The following is a 19,146-nucleotide window of genomic DNA, read 5'->3' as shown; positions in this document are numbered from 1 at the left end:
AAGTTCCGACAATTGAACGAAATCATAACGTTTGAAAAGCTAATAGATCTTCCTCGCGTTGTCCCGGTATTTTGTCACGGCTCATGGGAAGCTGGGGTCCGCTTGGCAACTAATCCCAAGAATTGGCGCAGGCACAAGATTTTACGAAAGCGACTGCCATCCGACCTTCCAACCCAGAGGGTAAACTAGGCCTTATTATTCGCCCATGTATCGTACGTTTTACAGTACAGTCAGCTGCAGAGAAAAGGTACCCCCCCTGCATAGAAGTTTGTATGCAAAGGTGCTAAGCGAATAGTATTGCTGACTGTACATATGGCCATTTAAATTTTCGATATAGTTACGTAATGTGCTAATTATCGCACTAGTGTGGTAAAGTAGCACCATAATTGTACTGTACGTAAATTAATTCAATCTAAAAGTCAATGCTAACTGCTACAAAACAGCGTTGTTGGTTCCGGGTAGGGTTGCCATATGGAAGAATTAAATGTCCTAATAAAAATCCTGACATTTCTTGTAACTGTATGAAACACACCTAAGTGTGGTGTGGAACCTACTTTAAAGCTTGGATCGCCTACTGCGTGTGGCAACACTGTTCTCTCTCTTCCTAGCCGCCCTGTATAGCGTTCACATCAAAAATGTAAGAATTTCCTATATTAAATAAAAAATGCAGTAAAAGTGCAGTTAAAGTTTTTATTTCAACTATTTCAAGTCTCTCCATCCTCCAACATTTACAGTAATAGAGATTTGACGCCCCGGCGGCGCACTGCGCTCTGCGGTGGGTTCTTCCTAAAAATCCTGACACTTGCCAAGTCCAGCCGCAATCCGGACAAAGGGTCAAAAATCCTGACATGTCCGGACAAATCTTAACAAATGACAACCCTAGTTCCGGGCAAACTTTATAAACGGTCACTGGTTTAACCCTTAAATGCATAATGATGTATATATGCATCGTATATTTGATGGACCGTGGCTCAATATGCAGCTATCCAAAATATTATTCCCTCAATCTATACAACATGACACATCTATTTCAATTTATTAAAAAGTTATACAAAAATCATGCATTTAAGGGTTAATCGGACCCGGCGTCTATGCATATTAAATAAAAACAAAAATAATCAAGGTCGACAATACCATCGCTGATAAATACAATTGATCGATAAGGGAGCACAGATAACACATGTATTCCATCTCGCTCAGGCTTGGCGGCGGTCCACCAACGCCTAGGAGACAGGTGACCTTGCGCAAACTATAGTAGTGCGTGACCGGCCGCGTCTGCGCGCTGCGGCAGTCTGTTCGAACGCACCAGCACCATTGCACCAATGCAAACGCATTTATTCGTTATTTAAAAAAAAAACAACGAAATACCCGTTCGGATACTTATGCCTGGCTTAATGCATAAAATTTAAAAGTAAAAAAACTGTACCGGTTTTCAGTGAATAGTGTTGTGAAAATGAACGGATGCAATACCAGAAAATGAAATGAAGGGGAGTGTTTTTGGAACACCGAAAATACCTGTGATATTAGGAAAAATAGTTTTAGGCTTGATTTTCACAAAAGCGGATCTCACATACTTCGCTAACCGGTTTGTTATTTCAATTTACTTTATTCGGGCGTTCTATGTATTTCATTTGCTTGTTTTGATGAAAAAACTTGTTTTAAGTAATGCGTCAAACATTTTAAAGATATAATTTAAAATATTAACATTAAGGAAATATGAGTCCGGCTCAAGCAAAGTTGTATTTTTTCTGCATGACATAAAAATACACTTAAAATTACACTACCCTAGACCCTACCCTCTAAATGACAAAGTAGTCATGTCTGACATTTTTTCACGGCAAAACTACTGCATTGATTTTGATGAAAAATGGCATTTCGAAAGCGCCCTAAGATTTATTTTTAAATTTACCACCTTGGAAGGGAGAGAAAGTAATACAGATCGAAACCCACGCAGGTGGAGCCACGGGCACTGATGTGAGTGATGGAATACGTAAAATATAATATTTAATTTCGCTGTCATTTAGATTTAGATATTTATTGAGATCAAATTTTACAGCATAACAGCTAAGAGGCGCCAAAGCGCTGTAAAATTAAGTATGAGTCATGGATTCTATAACATGCTAAAATAATAATCTTGTATATAAATTGTTATTTTAAATTAACCAAGCAAAGACAATAATTTTTCATATAGGCTAGGCGCAGAATACTAATTAAGTTCTCAGCCGTGTGTAAATGAAAAGCTTCGTCAAAGCCCTATAAGAAATTATATAGAGCCAGGATAAGCTATAGCACTGAGTGTGCAAGTGTTATTTAAAACGTCATAATCATAATTTCATAAAAGTTTGACTCTTCCACCCCGTGTTATTGAACTCGGTGCAGAGTTAGCTTAGCCTGACTATTACTCAATGACAAAATTTAAATGTCCATGCATTGTCAAAATGGGAGTCAATATAATTTTAATACAGTAAAAATCTTCATAATATATTCAAAAAGGCGACGACCGGTCTGGCCTAGTGGGTAGTGACCCTGCCTGTGAAGCCGATGGTCGGTGGTCCTGGGTTCGAATCCCGGTAAGGGCATTTATTTATGTGATGAGCACAGATATTTGTTCCTGAGTCACGGGTGTTTTCTATGTATTTAAGTATTTATATATTACATATATCGTTGCCTGAGTACCCATAACACAAGCCTCCTTGGAGTCCTTGGGCTTACCGTGGGACTTAGTCAAACTGTTAGAATTAGAGTTTTGAGTTTTAGCTGTGTTAGAATGTCCTATAATATTTATTTATTTAAAAAGGTTCAAATACCTGATTTAACAAATCATATTCACGATCAGATGTTTGAGCTTCTATATTGTTTAATACTTAACTGATGATCCATATTATTTATAAAATATTAATAACACGAAACTATTCTTGCAGCCGCGTTCTGTTTAGACAAATAAGACCTACTTAAAACTAGACATAAGACAAAAGATAAGATAAAAATAGGGCAGTCAACAGATTAATATAAACATTTACAGCAATGGCGTCAAGCGTTGGCCCATCGAGCCGGGTGCTATAAAATTCGGCTCTTGTAACGATTTCAAGTCTTACAACATTACCAGTCAAGTAAAAAGCGTTGCAACTGGCATATCAAAACATATTATATATATATATATATAAGATTCTGGGCAACGTGGATTTTCCGTTAAATTTGATTCTCTGCCCATATTTAATCTGTATTCTACAACATGGTCTCATATATTCCAAGGAACTTTAAACATAACAAGTTTTTGTGTAATTTTTGCGGCTCACCTATCTGGCGAATCACGGTTCACTGTCCAAACATAATAAAACTAAACAGTGGTCTATAGCATGGAATATATTATTAATTTATTACACGGATATTTACTGTTTTTTTGCTCAATTTTTATGGAGTGCAATGGATGCATGTACATATTTTAGGTATATGTCGTTGATTTAAGAGGAAAGGGACGGCCGTTTCTCCATACAAACGTAGTCCCCATTTTCCTTTCTGGATATTGACATTATGGTAAATATTTTTACATAATTGGATGTACTCATATATCCAACCCCTACCATAGCTATCACCCTACGTTTGACTTTTTTCGATTTTTTGATTATAGTAAAAATTAGGAGCGAAAAACAGATTTCATAAAATAAATTAAATGCTCCTAACTCTATAATAAAATAAAATTTCGAAAAAAAAACAAACGTAGGGGCATAGCTGTGGTTGATGTACAACAAATTGTGTCAAAATATTTTCAATAGTGTTAATATCCAGAGAGGAAATTGAGGACTACGTTTGTATAAAAAGGCCATTTCGCGCTTTTCGTCTTAATGCAGTATTTGAGCCCAGAAGGCCTACCGCGAACCACGTTAGACGTGTTGCCTCTCTGTCGCACTTGTAAATTCGTACGTAAGTTTGACAGGGAAGCAACACGTCAAACGTGGTTCGCGGTAGGCCCTCAGATATCTACTTGCGAAGTTATGGGACGGACGCTGAGCGAATAACTAGTCTGAAATCTGAAATGAGACTTACATTGTTCAACTGTTCATAGTAAATACAAAAAATAATATGGGGTTTCATTTTCAGTAATAGTAGATGAAAAATTACAGGTAGGTGCAGACATCACAACAATAGGCTGAAAAATGTTTGAGAAAATCAAACACTTCTATAGCAAAAGATTTAGAATTTTTTTAATGCCATATCCTGTCAAGTGTTATTGACTGTATGTTATAACTAACAAACAGGTTAATTTTATTTTGGGAAAACCAGTTCGTTTTTCAGTCTGCAGATCGAATTAATTTTGCTAGGAAACAACGTAATTATCATATTGATGATTAATTTATTTAAACTTTATTGCACAAATTTACACAAAAATAGTACAAATGGCGGACATAACGCGTCGAGGCATTCTCTACCAGTCAATCATGATCAGTCAGTATGATCTAAGATATTAGAAAATAGTTTCAAATCAAGAGGACGACATAATAATCCCCGCCAATTTTGTTTGGATCTATGTAATTGGCAGTAGGTTTTACTGTACTTAAATAACAAATGTGGACTGTAATTTGGTCTGCAATAAATATATATTGATTGATTGATAACATAGTTTTATGGTCTGTTTCTCTAGCGCTAGAAATAGAAACATAACTTCGGTTAAAGGAATGAAAGAGTCGTAGTCGCTGGTCGACAACTCGACATATCTAATTAAACTGTTAATTCATGCACTGACACATAAGACGCATTATTTTGTTTTTGTTTTTTCATATAAGTATATAACAATTAGAAAACTTGGCATTTATTTATGAAAGAATTTATTTGTTTATTTGATGAAATAAAATACCGTATAATATAATCACTACATACTATAAAACAAAGTCGGTTTCCGCTCTGTATGTATGTCTGTCCATATGTATGCTTAGATCTTTTTTGCGGATTTTGATGCGGTTTTTTTATAGATTCAAGAGGAATGTTTATATGAATATTTGTAAAGGTTTTGTGTAAATTAGTTGAACTACTCGTGCGAAGCCGGGGCGGGTCGGTAGTAATGAGATAATCTCGAGTAGCATGATAATTACTTACTTACTGTCTAAATACTTTAAATTTTTATCGCATATAGCCTAATTTAGACGCTCCTTTATTATGGGTGCTTATCTTACTTCTGAGGAATTATGTATATCTGTCATTTAAAACCAATAGATTCCCTTAACAGATAATGCTTCTGGAAATTACCGAAACAGGCACATCATATGCTAATCGATCCTCAAGTCAACATATTTTACATACAATAGTAATGTAAATACAATTGTCTAGCAATGGCTAACGGTCACCAGTCCAAATGTTGTTTGTTGTCCATTACTCGTCGCGCCGACAGGTAGTTCTCTCCTAAATCTAAAAACCATACAATCAATGGCGAATTAAAAATCTAAAACAAATTTATTGAACAATACAAACACAAATAACAGGGACGTGGTGGTAGTACATAACACAATGTTACTAGTTTACTTACGTTTAGAAAATAATACAAAAAATTTCAGGCTTACCAAAAAAATAACTTCGCATCTTGCTACGTATTTTCCTCAATATACTGACTGACGTCAAAGAAAACTATTAACCATTATTTATCTTGACTTGAATAGAGTTAATGAAACTATTTTGCATGAATTTACATTTACAGAAATTCCTATGTTAATTTAACGCAACATGAGCAATTTTGGTGGATCTGCATACATACAAAAATCAAATATATATATTATCTGAATTTATTTCTTTTTTCTATTAAAATTTCGCCTCTCTCGCCTTCGGTTTATACAAACAAGATTGCTTAAGGCTCCCTGTGTATAAAGTATAAAACTGTATATTCACGATAAAAAATAGATAATTAATACATTATTTATTGTCAAGGGTCGTTTCAATATAAATATGGTTTATGTCTGTTGTCTGTACCTAAACCCGTAATTCATGCGAAGCACAATACTCGCCAACTCACTAGTAAGTGCTTATTGTTTACGATAATTAATTTCTATTCAGATTTGTGTGGTACGCGTGCCAACTGCGACTGCAAACCTCGATGGACAGCAGCGTAGATTTCTTCGAAAGCCTCATCAACGAAGATGGCAGATTCGCGGAGGTGAACAACAACTGTCAAGAACCGACGCAGCGCTGGCAACGACCACGGCCACGGCCGTTGGTTGAAGGTAAAGTGATCTAGGATATGTACCTATCTATATTATGTGAGTTTGTCCTGTCCATGTCCTATCAGTAGGGTCAGTACATTTTAGAATTCAAGTTACACAGCACAGATTTTAAACCCTTACATTTTTCTACTGGGTGATTTGACGCCATTTATCATCTACATAAAAATATCTTAGCATAGTAGTTAATACAATACGGCTCTTGCGAAGATCTAAATTCAAACAAAACCTTATGTATTTTTTATTCGCTTTTGCATTAAGCCCATCACAAGACGGAGCGATAATCATAATCATCATAATCATTTATTTGCACATAAAAAGGATTTCACATAGAAGATATTATAAAAGTTACATGTCCTAGCTTTTTAGCTGTTTTTTGGCAATATACCGTAGGATACGGCATCTGCCGATATCTTTTACGTACTGTTTGACAGAGTCCACACACGAAGCTGTAATATAGATTTTGGTATCTTGGTACTTACGATATCTTATCGCGAGGCATCTGCAGATGACTTGCGATATATCGTCTCTCTCACAATGAAGGCGCTACACAGAGAGCGATATATATTTTGGTATCGTTGGCGTGTGTGGTGCTTAGCGATACCCTAAGATATCTGTCGGTAGTCTGGCTAATGAAAGTTAAACCTGAAAAAACGCGGCAATTTCAAAAAATCTGTAGCAGGCGGCTCTTTGATTACAAGGATTGGATATTTTTTATACTTTTTATGATTCAAAAATACGAAAATTATAAAAGTTATGCAATCCTTGTAATCAAAGAGCCGCCTGCTACAGATTTTTTGAAAATGCCGCGTGTTTTCAGGTTCAACTTTCATTAGCCAGACTCTATCTGCCGATATATTATCGCTCCGGCTGTGACGAGCTTTATTCACGCGATAGACGCAGACAACTTTCAGAATTTTCGAGTTTCGTTTTTCGCGTTACCCGAGACGGAGTATATATGTGGTATTTTCTATAAAAAGGGACCTTATTGTCGATGCCGCTTACGCCATTATTAACGATGCTTCGATATAAATACAATGCCGCGCGACGCTGTGCGGCGTAAGCGCCATCGACAATAAGGTCCCTTTTTATAGAAAATACCACATATATGCTTAAACTCTGCTACTAGTATTGATTTAAAATTAAATTAAATTAAAATTCGTTTATTTCGAGTATCATAATGACTCATACATATTAATTTGACACTTATACACTAGATTTAAACACTATTTGCTGTGTACTGAAATGTTTTGTTCCTTTTTTCCTTCTAGAACACACTAAAATACACAAATTTATTAAAATTAAAACAGTTTCGTCGAGTAAATAAACTTGTATTCTTGTATTCGAACGCAACATTGTACCGGATTCACTGGATTGGCTGTGTCCCCTACCTCCCGCGCCCGTCCCTCGCCGTCAAGCAATATGGCCGACGTCAAACTGTAGGAGTACGCGGCTCTAATGTTTCTAAAAAGAATTTGAACGATTCCGCAGGCATTGTTTATAAACTATGTCGAATTTGTGTTCTAGAATTGTGTCAAAGCCTCCTAAGAGGTTACAGGATAGTATGTCGGTCGCACAAACGAACGCTTGGATGAACGGTGAGCGCAGTCTTGACAAATATTATCGATTTTAAGTTCCATCTTCGTCAAAGACGACGTAGGTGTGATCAATAATGCATTAGCGGGAGCCGTTTTTGGTCGCTTATGAGAAGTCAAGTCATAGTGACGTGATTGTGTTAACTATAATTAGTCGGATCGGACGTCTGACCTGGATATTGTGGTCTAAGATTTGGCGTTCGCCCTAAGTCTTGGCTCGAAGTTGGCTAATTGATTTATAATTTTATTGTGGTTTGACTTTACAGCGGAAAACATTAACAATGGAGGCCAGTCATTATCTCCGCCGCACAGTCAGACGATCTCGCAGCGCGAGACAGGCACCCAGGTGTCTCAGTGCTATAGTGGCCCGCCTTCCCCCTGCGGGTCCTCGAGCTCCGTCCCGTCGCCCACAGCGAGCCCCGCTCCGCCCCCGGGCTCCGCCACACTGGACCCCAACTGGCAAGCTACCAAGCCTACCATAAGGGAGCGGAATGCAGCTATGTTCAATAATCAACTGATGGCTGATATCACATTTGTTGTTGGCAGCCCCGGTAAGACATTGATTTGAAAAGTTTAACAATTTATTACTAAACAAATACAATTTTTTTACAGCAAAATTAAATCTGTCCCGAGCCTCAAATATCAGGGCATTGCCTATAGTGTTCAGAAGATATGTTTTCTTAATTCTTTAGTTTTATTTTCATCTGATATGCTATATTTAATGGCTAATTAAATATTTCCCTAATTTCAGGCCACACACAAGTGATCCCAGCCCACAAGTATGTTTTAGCAACGGGCAGTTCCGTGTTCTACGCCATGTTCTACGGAGGGTTGGCAGAGTGTAAACAAGAAATAGTGGTTCCAGATGTTGAGCCCTCAGCTTTCCTAACATTATTAAAGTAAGAATATTTTTTCTTATAACAAATCATAATTTATTCTAAGTATACTCTACAAAATATACTTGTTAAAAAAAACAGGAACTTGACACAAAAATAAAGTGAGTGGAAAATATATAAGTTAAATCGGACTTCACACAACAAATCAAACCATTGAAATAAATTATAGAAGCTAAATTTTTGTTTGATAATAGACAAAAAAGTTTTGTTTTAATAATCTGAGCTCATTTGACGACAATTCCTTTTTCAGGTATTTATACTGTGATGAAATCCAGCTAGAAGCGGACACAGTGTTATCAACACTATATGTCGCAAAAAAGTACATAGTGCCTCATCTAGCAAGAGCCTGTGTCAATTATCTGGAGACTAGTCTCACAGCAAAAAACGCTTGCCTCCTTCTAAGCCAGTCCAGACTCTTCGAAGAGCCAGAACTCATGCAGAGATGTTGGGAAGTGATCGACGCCCAGGTATGTGAGAGTACAAAACACATATCAACGATATGCCTCGAGCCGTCCTCATCCTACAGTAGCCTAGGCACCATTTCACGGTGTTCCAGTCGAAACTTTTCAAGTCCTGAAGCCGAAAGCAATGATACTCTACGAATCTGTGATGAATAGACTTAAATCTCAAAATTCTGCCACTGAAACTACTAGTACACAAAACTCTAATGCTCAATGTTATGCATTTTGGTTGTGATTTAGGTTTAAGATTAATGTTCATTTGCAACATTGTTTCTACAGTCAGTAGCATTTGTATTTTCAATGGGTGTGGTGGTCAAAAATGACAAAATACACACACACACACACACACACACGCTTGCCCTAATAAGAAAATTGTATTCTTGTCATTTAGAACACTTGCTGACCTACTTTTGGTACTGACTGATATTCCCTATAGCATTCCAAGTGTACCTATACCTAGTCAATACGTAGATAGATATAAACTGCAATACAGTCTGTATTCATTGGTGTCTGCATGTTAGAATTTGCATGTAAATGTTGAAATGTCGTACAATTTTTGTAACATTTCCGACTCATTTGTAAAGATCTGAATAAAACATTTGAAACAAATTGTATTGCAGTTTTAATACACCTAACTTTATCATAAAACGTTATTTCATTATTTATAGGCTGAGATGGCCCTGACATCAGAAGGATTCGTAGACATTGATATTTCAACTCTGGAGTCAGTACTAGCGAGAGAAACTTTAAATTGCAAAGAAATAAATCTATTTGAGGCAGCTTTAGCTTGGGCCCAAGCAGAATGTTCTAGAAAAGAAATGGAGTCGACACCAAGCAACAAACGAGCAATGCTCGGAAGCGCTATATACTTGATCAGATTCCCTACAATGTCTTTGGAAGAGTTTGCCAACAGCGCTGCTCAGATAGGAATACTCACACCACAAGAAACTATAGACATATTTTTGCATTTCACCGCGTGCGCCAAACCACCACTGTGCTACCCCATCAAATCGCGAGCCGGACTCAAGTCTCAGGTAACGTAAATATTGACGCATTTAATTAAATTATAAATGTGTGCGTAAAAATAATTAGAACTTCTACCTTTCCAGATATGTCACAGATTTCAATCCTGCGCTTATAGAAGCAATCAGTGGCGATATCGCGGCAGATGCGACTCTATACAGTTTTGCGTAGACAAGAGGATATTCGTTGTTGGCTTTGGACTGTACGGATCATCGAATGGTGCTGCAGATTACAATGTGAAGATAGAGCTGAAACGCCTAGGCAGAGTCCTGGCAGAAAACAATACGAAGTTCTTCTCGGATGGCTCAAGTAACACATTCCATGTTTACTTCGAGAACCCAATACAGATAGAGCCGGAGTACTTCTACACAGCCTCTGCTATCCTAGATGGAAGCGAGCTGAGTTACTTCGGACAAGAAGGACTGAGTGAAGTATACATGGGTACAGTGACTTTCCAATTCCACTGTTCTTCAGAGAGTACTAATGGGACAGGGGTGCAAGGTGGACAGATACCAGAATTGATCTATTATGGACCTACGATGAGTGGAGGTGGGAGCGAAGAATGACAATTAATGCAAAGGCCGCGTCCGCTCAAATACATGTCCGTGTAATGGTATACACTTTTGACCTACAAAAAGTTTCACTTAGTTTCATTAGGCATTACTTAGGGTCGGTTGCACCAAACCGTCTGTCACAGTTTGTTTTACCGTTCGCAAAATTTTATTGTATGGAAAGTTTCATAGTTCTCTGCTGCTTGACGTTAATCAATCTGTTAATTGTAGTTGGTGCAACTGGCCTTTAATGTCTCAGTTTTCTATTATGGATTGTAAAACAAAAACTTGTAAATATTTTTAGTTACGAATAAGAAATCTAGGTCAATTGAAACATTAGGTCAAAGGATTTTTGGTTAACTAGTGACTCCGGCTTGACATGTATTGAGTGACGTAACCAATATTATCGGGATAAACGTTCAATATTTTAACATTCCCAAAATGTTATTGTTTCGTAGAAAATATAATATGACTTGTATATTGTTGAGTTAAATAGACGTAAGGGAACCTAAAAATGTGATATGGATGTCGTAATGCTCTCTATAAAATGCTTAAACTAGAAATGATCCATAACACAAATTTATTGCAATATATTACAATTAATATTTAGGCTGTTCTTTAATTTTAATTCCTTAGCATTAGCGATTTAGAAATTACACAGTATGTGTTGTTCAGATTATAAAATATATGTGTAAATATATTATAATGGAAACTTAAAAGGCCTTTGAATATATTTATTTTATATTTATATGTGAGCAAGTTAAGTTCCTATACAAAAAAAAATGATGACTTCCGCTTGCTGCGGAAAACAATAGTATTTTATACAATCGTGATATAATAGAGAGCTTTTCAGTCGAGTACTGTGTTTAAGCAACGAAGCTTGCTGAGTTGCTTAAGTTAAGGTACGAGATTGAAAAGCTTGATTATATCACTATTATACATATACAATACTTTTTCTACGAGACATAAGAATAATACTTTCGACTAGTAGAATCATTTAGTTAAACAAACCTAAAGTATACAGCTTAGATACGCGAGCTGCCGCAACCCGTGATACCTTCATTTCATACTCTACGCGCCCCCGGCGGGTTGATCAACGACACCTCGTAACTCATGAGGCCCTGGTACCTGCTCCGCGCTAAATTCAATTTTAAGACAGTTTTTTTCTCGATTTTGGCCACCGTAGCCTATGGAGACTAACAAGCAACGCTAAGCGGTTTTCGTAGGGTATGGATGTTGCTATATGAAGGGTGTCACATGCGCGTTTCTGACTTATGAAGCAATTGTTTCTACTACAACATAAAATAAAATGTTTTTGTTGGCCAACCAATCACAAAGCAGATGCGACGCAGCAGCGTGTTTAAGTAGGCTAATTTGCATTGAATCGAGTCTCCTTAAACAAGAAATATTTAATCGAAATGTATGAAGTTCTATTTTCAAAATTTTTATAATTGACTAAACCGTATCGATAAAATTCTTATGTTTGAGTCGGAAGTGCCATAGACTATCTAACGTTGAAAAGAGTAAGGTTGTAGTGTGGCATAGCAGATTATACTCGACGAGTAGAAAAAAATATAAGCAAAACACATCCTAAATTCTGTGTCTGTCATAAAAGGGATAGGACTATGCTGTCAATCCTTTGTGGTATCAAGGTTTACAGGAGGACTTTAATAAGATAACGAAATTTCGATTTTCTTGTTTCTCGATAGATTGTGGTAGTGGCGCTACCTACGCAGTTTCGCGTAATATTCCCTATTGGAATAAAGATAAAGGGGCCTACTGACTATCAGTCCGCCGGACGTTATCGGCCTGTCATTTGTTCGGAACTGTCAAATTTTTGTTCTAACTGACAGGCCGATATCGTCCGGCGGAGTGCTAGTCAGTGGGCCCTTTTATGTTGATGCGCAGAGCCCGGGAGTCTGAAGTACGAGGCCCAGCTGGTAGCAGAAGATCTTGAAAGCGTCGCTGATGTTTACCAGAACGTTCGCCAGATTGTGGTGAAAGGTTTAACACTTTTAGTGCCAAGCGCCCCATTTCCGATGTTCTTGGCAGTGAATGTGCTTACATTGATTTGTGTCATATTCAGTAGGTATACGAGTAGGATACTTAACACATTCACTGCCAACGTTTTCGTAGCGCTACGCTCGTAGCCGATCCCAGCGTTTTCCCGCTTTGTAGAGGAAAGCGACTACGAACAGAGATCCCGCCAAACTGGTTCCCGGCACTCAATATGTTAAGTACCAAATAAAGTAATAAATATGACATTCTTAAACTTGGGTAAGTCTCATTCTATGTTTTCTTCTACTATAAGGGAACGTGCATTAACAGTAGGGGCAGCACACAGGAGCCCCCTGTTTATTCGCGCGAAGAGTAAATGTCAAGTTTAAGCTTCCAATGTAGACCACAAGATGGCAGAACCTACGATGCGCAAGAAACAGTACGTGAATTGTAGAGGGCAGCACTTGCTTTGGCGTGAAGTGTCAATGTATAGTTTGTTTCCGATTCAGGCCACACACAAACCCTCCAACGCGCACGGCTCCTATAGGGTAGACCGAGGCGAATTGGATCACAGGGCGAATCAGATCAAACTAAACAATTCGATGAAATATAGTGGTATAGGTGCACTAAAATAGCACATAAATCTCTCTCCTTAGCCTGAGACACCAGTTATAAGCAATATTTCAAATATCGACAGATCTTTTAGTCTGATCCAATTTGCCCTGCGATTCGATTCGCCTCGGTCTACCTTACAGAATATTCGTGGCATCTCTATAAAATAGACTTACCAGTAGGTGGAATGTTGATGCACAGAGCCCGAGAGAGCCTGAAGTACGTGCGGCCGAGCTGGTAGCAGCAGATTTGAAGCGCGTCGCTGATGTCGATTAGCAGGTCTGTATGTACGATGTTAAGGATATTGTTGGAACGGGTTTACAGATGGCGTTGGCGCTTGTCTAGATTGACAGGGATGTTAATCCTACCAATAGTGTCAAATTCTTTTGTTTTGGAACTTTATGACCCCAAATGCTAAGCCAAATCAGAAATACAGATTTTATTGGTAAATATAAACTTAACACTATTGAGTACTTAATTATGTCCTTATCACTAGATATAAGTAACATTATTAGTAGGTAGGTAGGTGGTAGGTACGAGAACCCCCAAAAAATATGGAATCCCAAAAGAAATAAGGAAACCTATGCTGGCGCCATCTATAGAAACCTTTGACAGTTGCCCCATTAGTTAAAAAATATCGAAAACATTTTAGGGGTTACGGATTTAGAATTAGAGCGCAAAATAAACATACGAACTTTACAGCAATAATAGGGTATTTGACTACTAGCCAAATCAGTTTCTTTTTTCGAACTGTCAAAACGATTTGCTACTATGGAATTTTTATGAAACACTAGCATGTGACGTCACGATCAAATTACCTACTCTTTATAGTTTTATACTGGTTTTTAAATAAAAATTGTGTCTAAAAACAACTGCTGACTACGTTTCTCTATTAATCTTCTGGTGCTTTATTTCTTGCATGGTGTAAAATAATTTATTTTAAATACAATCAAATACCCTATTTGGATAAACATGAGATGATGGAGATGTTAACGATGTACAAAAAAGGATACGCGCCGTGCCCTCAGTTCTACACGTCATATACACGCAAGCCGCCTGCGTGTGGCTCGCCGGCCGGCCAATAGTCAGATGCCGGGACAGTGCCATCTTGAAAAAGTTGCAAGCTATGTCTATGCATTGCTGGTTAAGTCGTAGTTGCTGACAGAGTGCTGTGATGCCATCTCTGGCTTTCCGTAAGGTTACTTCTCTGGATTCTTGACCAATGCCCGCATTGAATGCTGAAAATTATGTTTGAATTAAATGTTAGTTCACGAGTTCACTTACGAGTATCATATTCAAGTAATTCTTTACTAGGTCTTCCAACAGAATTAGTGTTTACTAATAAAATTATTTTTAACAACTTTTATATAAATGAAGCCACAGGGGTTGTTCCAAAGTAACGGGTGGGACATTTTTACTCCCTTTTTACCTACAGTTTGATTTATTTCTTCCTTACAACTACAATATTTGTATTAAATACTATATAGTCATAAACTCGTATAATCATTTTATACTTTACCATTGAAAAGTTTTTTTTTTGTTATTATTAGAAATACGTATATGGTATTAGAAATGTGAAGGGTGGGACATCAAATGGCCCCTCCTCTGCGAGGTTACTGAGACTTCGCAAATAGTAACAAACTATGCAACTTTTATTAAACGACTTGTTTCTGAGATTGTCTGAATTAGGTACTAGTATAATTTATGCAATTTGTAAAAAAAAAAAAAAATGCTTCTCATAGCTTGTGACGGGTGGGACAGCACCTTGTGACGGCATGATCATACTACTACATACTACTACTATAGGCACATTCACAAATGATTAAAATGCAGAAACTATTAAAGTTGGAATCAAACTTACTGATTCCTAAAAATATGATTCATGAACTTTCCCCTAGATATTGATTTGCCAGGACCCATGGCAAAAGGAAGGTGGGAAAACCCATAACAAGATGGTCAAGGATATCATAGCCACAGCTGGAGAAAACTGGCTGATCAAGGTTAAAGACCGAGGAACGTGGAAAGATATGGAGGAGGCCTATACCCAACAGGGGTCCTTAATATAGTAAAATGAAAAAACAATACTATTAGAAAACTTTTATTTTGTAAAACTATTTAAGGAAAAATGAAGGCTTACTTAAATAAATAAATAATTGATTTCTAACTGAGTTTATGAATTGGCTTTTGTAATCATTGAAGGATTTTGTAATGTAACTTGTATTATTATTGTAAGATTATTTGTGTTGTATTATATCATATGATACCCAGGACTGTAGTTTGTAGTGCACACAATATTGGTTTGTAATTCGATTCTAATTCATTATTATTACAAAAAAAACCATCATTAAACGATAAGTAGACAAGCTGAAATGTATGTATATTTTAACTGTGTGAAAATTTTAAATAAACTAAACTAATTGTTTTTGAGAGACAGGCAGGAAAAATGGAGCAAAATATTAACAGATTGGTATCCAAGAGGTTGTACACGGAGCCAGAGGAGACCTCGAACAAGTTGGGAGGATGAACTCAAACTCAGCGGCCCGAACTGGATAAGTGGCCCACGACAGACCCCAACGGAAAGAGCTAGAGGAGGCCTTTGCCAAGCGGCACACTGAGCTACGAGACATACTCTCTCAGAATAAAAGGGCTTAATAGATAGATAGATAGAATTGTTTTTGTTTAGTACTTAGCTCTTTTCTTTAACAAACTACAAAATATGGAACTTCTTGAATCATCATGCAACTTATTCTGCAAAAGCCTTACCTCCTCCAAAACCAGTAGCACCTCCTTTAGACTCGGCAGATACAAACTGGCCAATAGCTGAAGCCCCCCCATGAGCGTTTTCTTGGAACTCTACTTCGGCCACAATAATGTTGTCTTCTAACACAGTTCCGCAGTTTGTACACACTGCATCACCTCGAGCGGGATCTACTTCTATCTCAGAAGAGCCACAGTGCTTGCATTTCTTCCCCGACATTGTTAAATCGGCTAAAACATCAAGAATACATACGTTAACAAATGTTTACATATTGTGTTAGAATGAATGGGGTTTGTGCACGACGAGTCAAAGATTTCAACTTACGGATATGATAAAATTGATAACTGACGCTGTTCCTATAAGCTAGACATGTAATTTGTCTAAAACAGAGAATATAATCATCATGCTTCTCGATATAATAATACAGTTAAGTGAACCATGCATTTACTTTGACTTGACTTGACAGCTGACATTGACATATTAAAGACGTTTTTTTTTTTTGTATTAGACAGCGACAATGTTGCGTGACGTGAAACGAAACGTATTTTTTTTAACCGACTTCAGAAAAGGTAGTAATACAAATTAAACGTTTCATATTATAAAATGCGACTATTGAAGGAAACGATTCCAACTATTTATTTAGTGAAAATAATTATGTTTGTAAATAATAGATGGACCTATTAAAACAGTTATTAATTTGTTCAACAACAATTCAACAAAGTAGCAAGGTCGTCGTTTACCCCTTGAGCTAATATTTAGACCCGAGGAAGCGAAATATTTTAAAATAAGACCGTGGTTCATAAAATGGAATCTTGAGCATTGCGAGGGTTTCAAGGCACAAGATGTAAACAAACTTTGCTGCTGAGTGAAACAAAGAAAAGAGAAAATTCCTAACTGTAAAACGTTACAAATCGAAACCAAAATTATTTTATATATTCCTACTTATAATTCTAATCCATGATTCCAACTTCCAAGTTCCAAAAACTTTTTTGTACAATTTACAACTTGTACGTGATTGTTTGTTGCAACATTTAAATAGTGAAAATGAAGGAATTCCTTAGGAATTCTAAATATACTTGGATTGGGCAATAAGTACTCGCTATAACAACAAATACTAAAAACAGAATAAAATAAATATTTAAGTAGGGCTCCCATACAACAAACGTGATTTTTTGCCGTTTTTTGCGTAATGGTACGGATCTCTTCGTGCGCGAGTCCGTCTCGCACTTGGCCAGTTTTCTTGTATCAAACGAACCAACCAACCAACAAAATGATGATAGCATTCAAAACGCAAACGATATGACGTCATAGCCATACTGCGATGCCATTGGTGGAACATCACGGCATACATCTTTTTATAGACGGTGAGATCACCCTTTTATATTTTGTTTAGGCTGAAGTAGGACAGCATACTCGAAAAGTTGATGTTTCGATACAAAGTGGCGGCGCTTTGGACATTTCGAAACAAGGGGCGAGAAATTCTTAGGAGAGAAGGGCATCCCCAAAGCGACGACGACGTCATCGGAGATGACTCATCATTGTTGTGTTCTCAGATAATCTGCGCGCATTTCCTTCGAATCGGAACTGTCACAAAAGTTACAAGTGAAGTGAACTGTCAGAATCAGATTGAAAACGAACGCTTACTACGCTAGTTTGATATTACGCGGAACTATAACTGGTTTGGACTTAACCTCGTCAATTGGCTAATGATATCGCGTTTGTGCATTACGTAAATCTCGTGTAGTGTTTAGTGAGGACTATGACGATGAAGCTAGATGTTAGTGATAGCCAGTCTAACCATTCTGAGTCTAACGACAGTCAAAGTTCGCAGGGCTCCAGCAATGACTTCATGGCAACAATACAAGCGTCCAGATCGCTGCTTACGGTGAGTGGAAAAAAAAACAGTTCAAGGTCACACCAATGCTTTATCAGTTTTTTATGAGTTAGAAACCTACTGAAACTACTCGTATGTTCTTCAATTGAGTTACAATTACTTTAAACTAACCTCAAACTATAATAGGTAACTAAGTTTTCAATTATTTGAATTTGTCAGCATTAACAAGTTATCAAAACAATTGTATTTTGTTGTAATTATGTGGTATTTCTTGGAGGTATTTCTTGCAACCACAAGTTGATAGAGCCCTTTGTTTTCAATTGTATTGTTTGATAGCAGAGCTACCAATGGTTATATGGAAAGCTACTGTTGTGTGTATTTCATAATAATAATGTTTTAATTTAGGTGTTTTCAAAGCAAGGGTAAATAGTTTGTTACAGAATGAGTGAATTTAACTTTCAGCTTTCTAACCATTTCTGTTTACTTACCATCGGAGACTGATCGATCACTCTTAGTCGAGTCAGTTTCGAGTTTGAAATGTTAATATTTTTAACATATTGAATAGGTTTAATAGTTTGATGCATGCTGCACAGCCTAATATATGTAGTTTGGTGTTATTCATATTAATTTACTGTTTAGTTAAAGTTTTACATTGTTTGTATTGGTGCATCATTAGTTAGTACATTTGTTGAATTTGTTCTCTTAAAGAAATATGATTTTGATTTAAACTCACGATTTTTACTCATTATTATTTACAACAACGGGACTTAATCCTGTAAAATAAGTTTTAAATTCACCTACGTTTTGAGGATGTCATAAAAAAAAATTCATAATGTTAGTACTACAAAATTCAGTACTTAGTCAGCTGGTCACCTATACTTTTTTTTAATGATTTAGGGAAATAAATTATTGGTTGATGAGTTTGAAAGTTTAACAGAAAGTTCTAGACATTGTTTATTGTCAAAATGACAAATTCTGGTACAAATTGCTTCTGTTTTTACATGTTTATTTGTGGCTTTCCATCAGAGATGGGTCCTATGCTTCGTCTGCAATAAGGACCTTTTTATCAGAATTTCAATTGTAATTTCAGATGGAAACATACTTATTGCACTTGAAGCATAAGGACCCTCCTTTGTGGAAAGCCACATTTTACTGTACAACTTAGGTGTCTATTATTTTTTGTCTCAATATGAGTGTTCCTTATGTAAGGAATTA

At 36.9% G+C, this 19,146-nt stretch overlaps 3 protein-coding genes across 5 annotated transcripts in view; 2 read left to right on the top strand and 1 right to left on the bottom strand.

The window, feature by feature from the left end:
• Positions 1-16,551, bottom strand: part of LOC134748607 (transcription factor IIIB 90 kDa subunit) — a 43,667-nt gene extending 27,116 nt beyond the window's left edge. The window contains exons 1-4 of the mRNA XM_063683402.1: positions 16,422-16,551; positions 16,103-16,327; positions 14,353-14,577; positions 13,516-13,620 (exon numbers count right to left, since the gene is read on the bottom strand). Coding sequence (XP_063539472.1) covers positions 13,516-13,620; positions 14,353-14,577; positions 16,103-16,316 — 544 coding nt within the window. The 5' untranslated portion in view covers positions 16,317-16,327; positions 16,422-16,551. The remainder of the gene's footprint in view (positions 1-13,515; positions 13,621-14,352; positions 14,578-16,102; positions 16,328-16,421) is intronic.
• Positions 1,306-11,338, top strand: LOC134748409 (BTB/POZ domain-containing protein 6-B). 2 transcript variants are annotated; one of them, XM_063683191.1, is made up of 7 exons: positions 1,306-1,585; positions 6,040-6,206; positions 8,065-8,349; positions 8,550-8,697; positions 8,945-9,161; positions 9,824-10,189; positions 10,265-11,338. In XM_063683191.1, exons 1-7 carry the CDS (start codon positions 1,482-1,484, stop codon positions 10,742-10,744), a joined length of 1,767 nt encoding a protein of 588 aa, XP_063539261.1. In that variant the 5' UTR covers positions 1,306-1,481; the 3' UTR covers positions 10,745-11,338. The 2 variants fall into 2 exon arrangements, with proteins under 2 accessions (XP_063539261.1, XP_063539262.1); XM_063683192.1 differs by lacking the exons at positions 1,306-1,585; positions 6,040-6,206 and adding an exon at positions 7,612-7,801.
• A 1,057-nt stretch (positions 16,552-17,608) lies between the features above and the next one.
• Positions 17,609-19,146, top strand: part of LOC134748617 (transcription factor kayak) — a 54,066-nt gene continuing 52,528 nt past the window's right edge. The window contains exon 1 of one of the 2 annotated variants that reach the window (XM_063683412.1): positions 17,609-17,982. In XM_063683412.1, the coding sequence (XP_063539482.1) occupies positions 17,857-17,982 (126 nt within the window). In that variant the 5' untranslated portion in view covers positions 17,609-17,856. The remainder of the gene's footprint in view (positions 17,983-19,146) is intronic. The other variant, XM_063683415.1, reaches the window with a different exon arrangement.

The sequence above is a fragment of the Cydia strobilella genome, chromosome 16 (assembly GCF_947568885.1).
Source record: "Cydia strobilella chromosome 16, ilCydStro3.1, whole genome shotgun sequence".
Lineage (NCBI taxonomy): Eukaryota > Metazoa > Arthropoda > Insecta > Lepidoptera > Tortricidae > Cydia > Cydia strobilella.
This window is presented reverse-complemented; position numbering and strand designations above follow the sequence as displayed.

Bases quoted from the DNA above. Each gene is read 5' to 3' on its own strand.
- LOC134748409 (XM_063683191.1), top strand. From the start codon at position 1,482: ATGAAGGGGAGTGTTTTTGGAACACCGAAAATACCTGTGATATTAGGA. The intron at 6,207-8,064 runs GTAAAGTGATCT...TTGACTTTACAG, and splicing joins GCCACGGCCGTTGGTTGAAG to CGGAAAACATTAACAATGGA. The intron at 9,162-9,823 runs GTATGTGAGAGT...CATTATTTATAG, and splicing joins GGGAAGTGATCGACGCCCAG to GCTGAGATGGCCCTGACATC.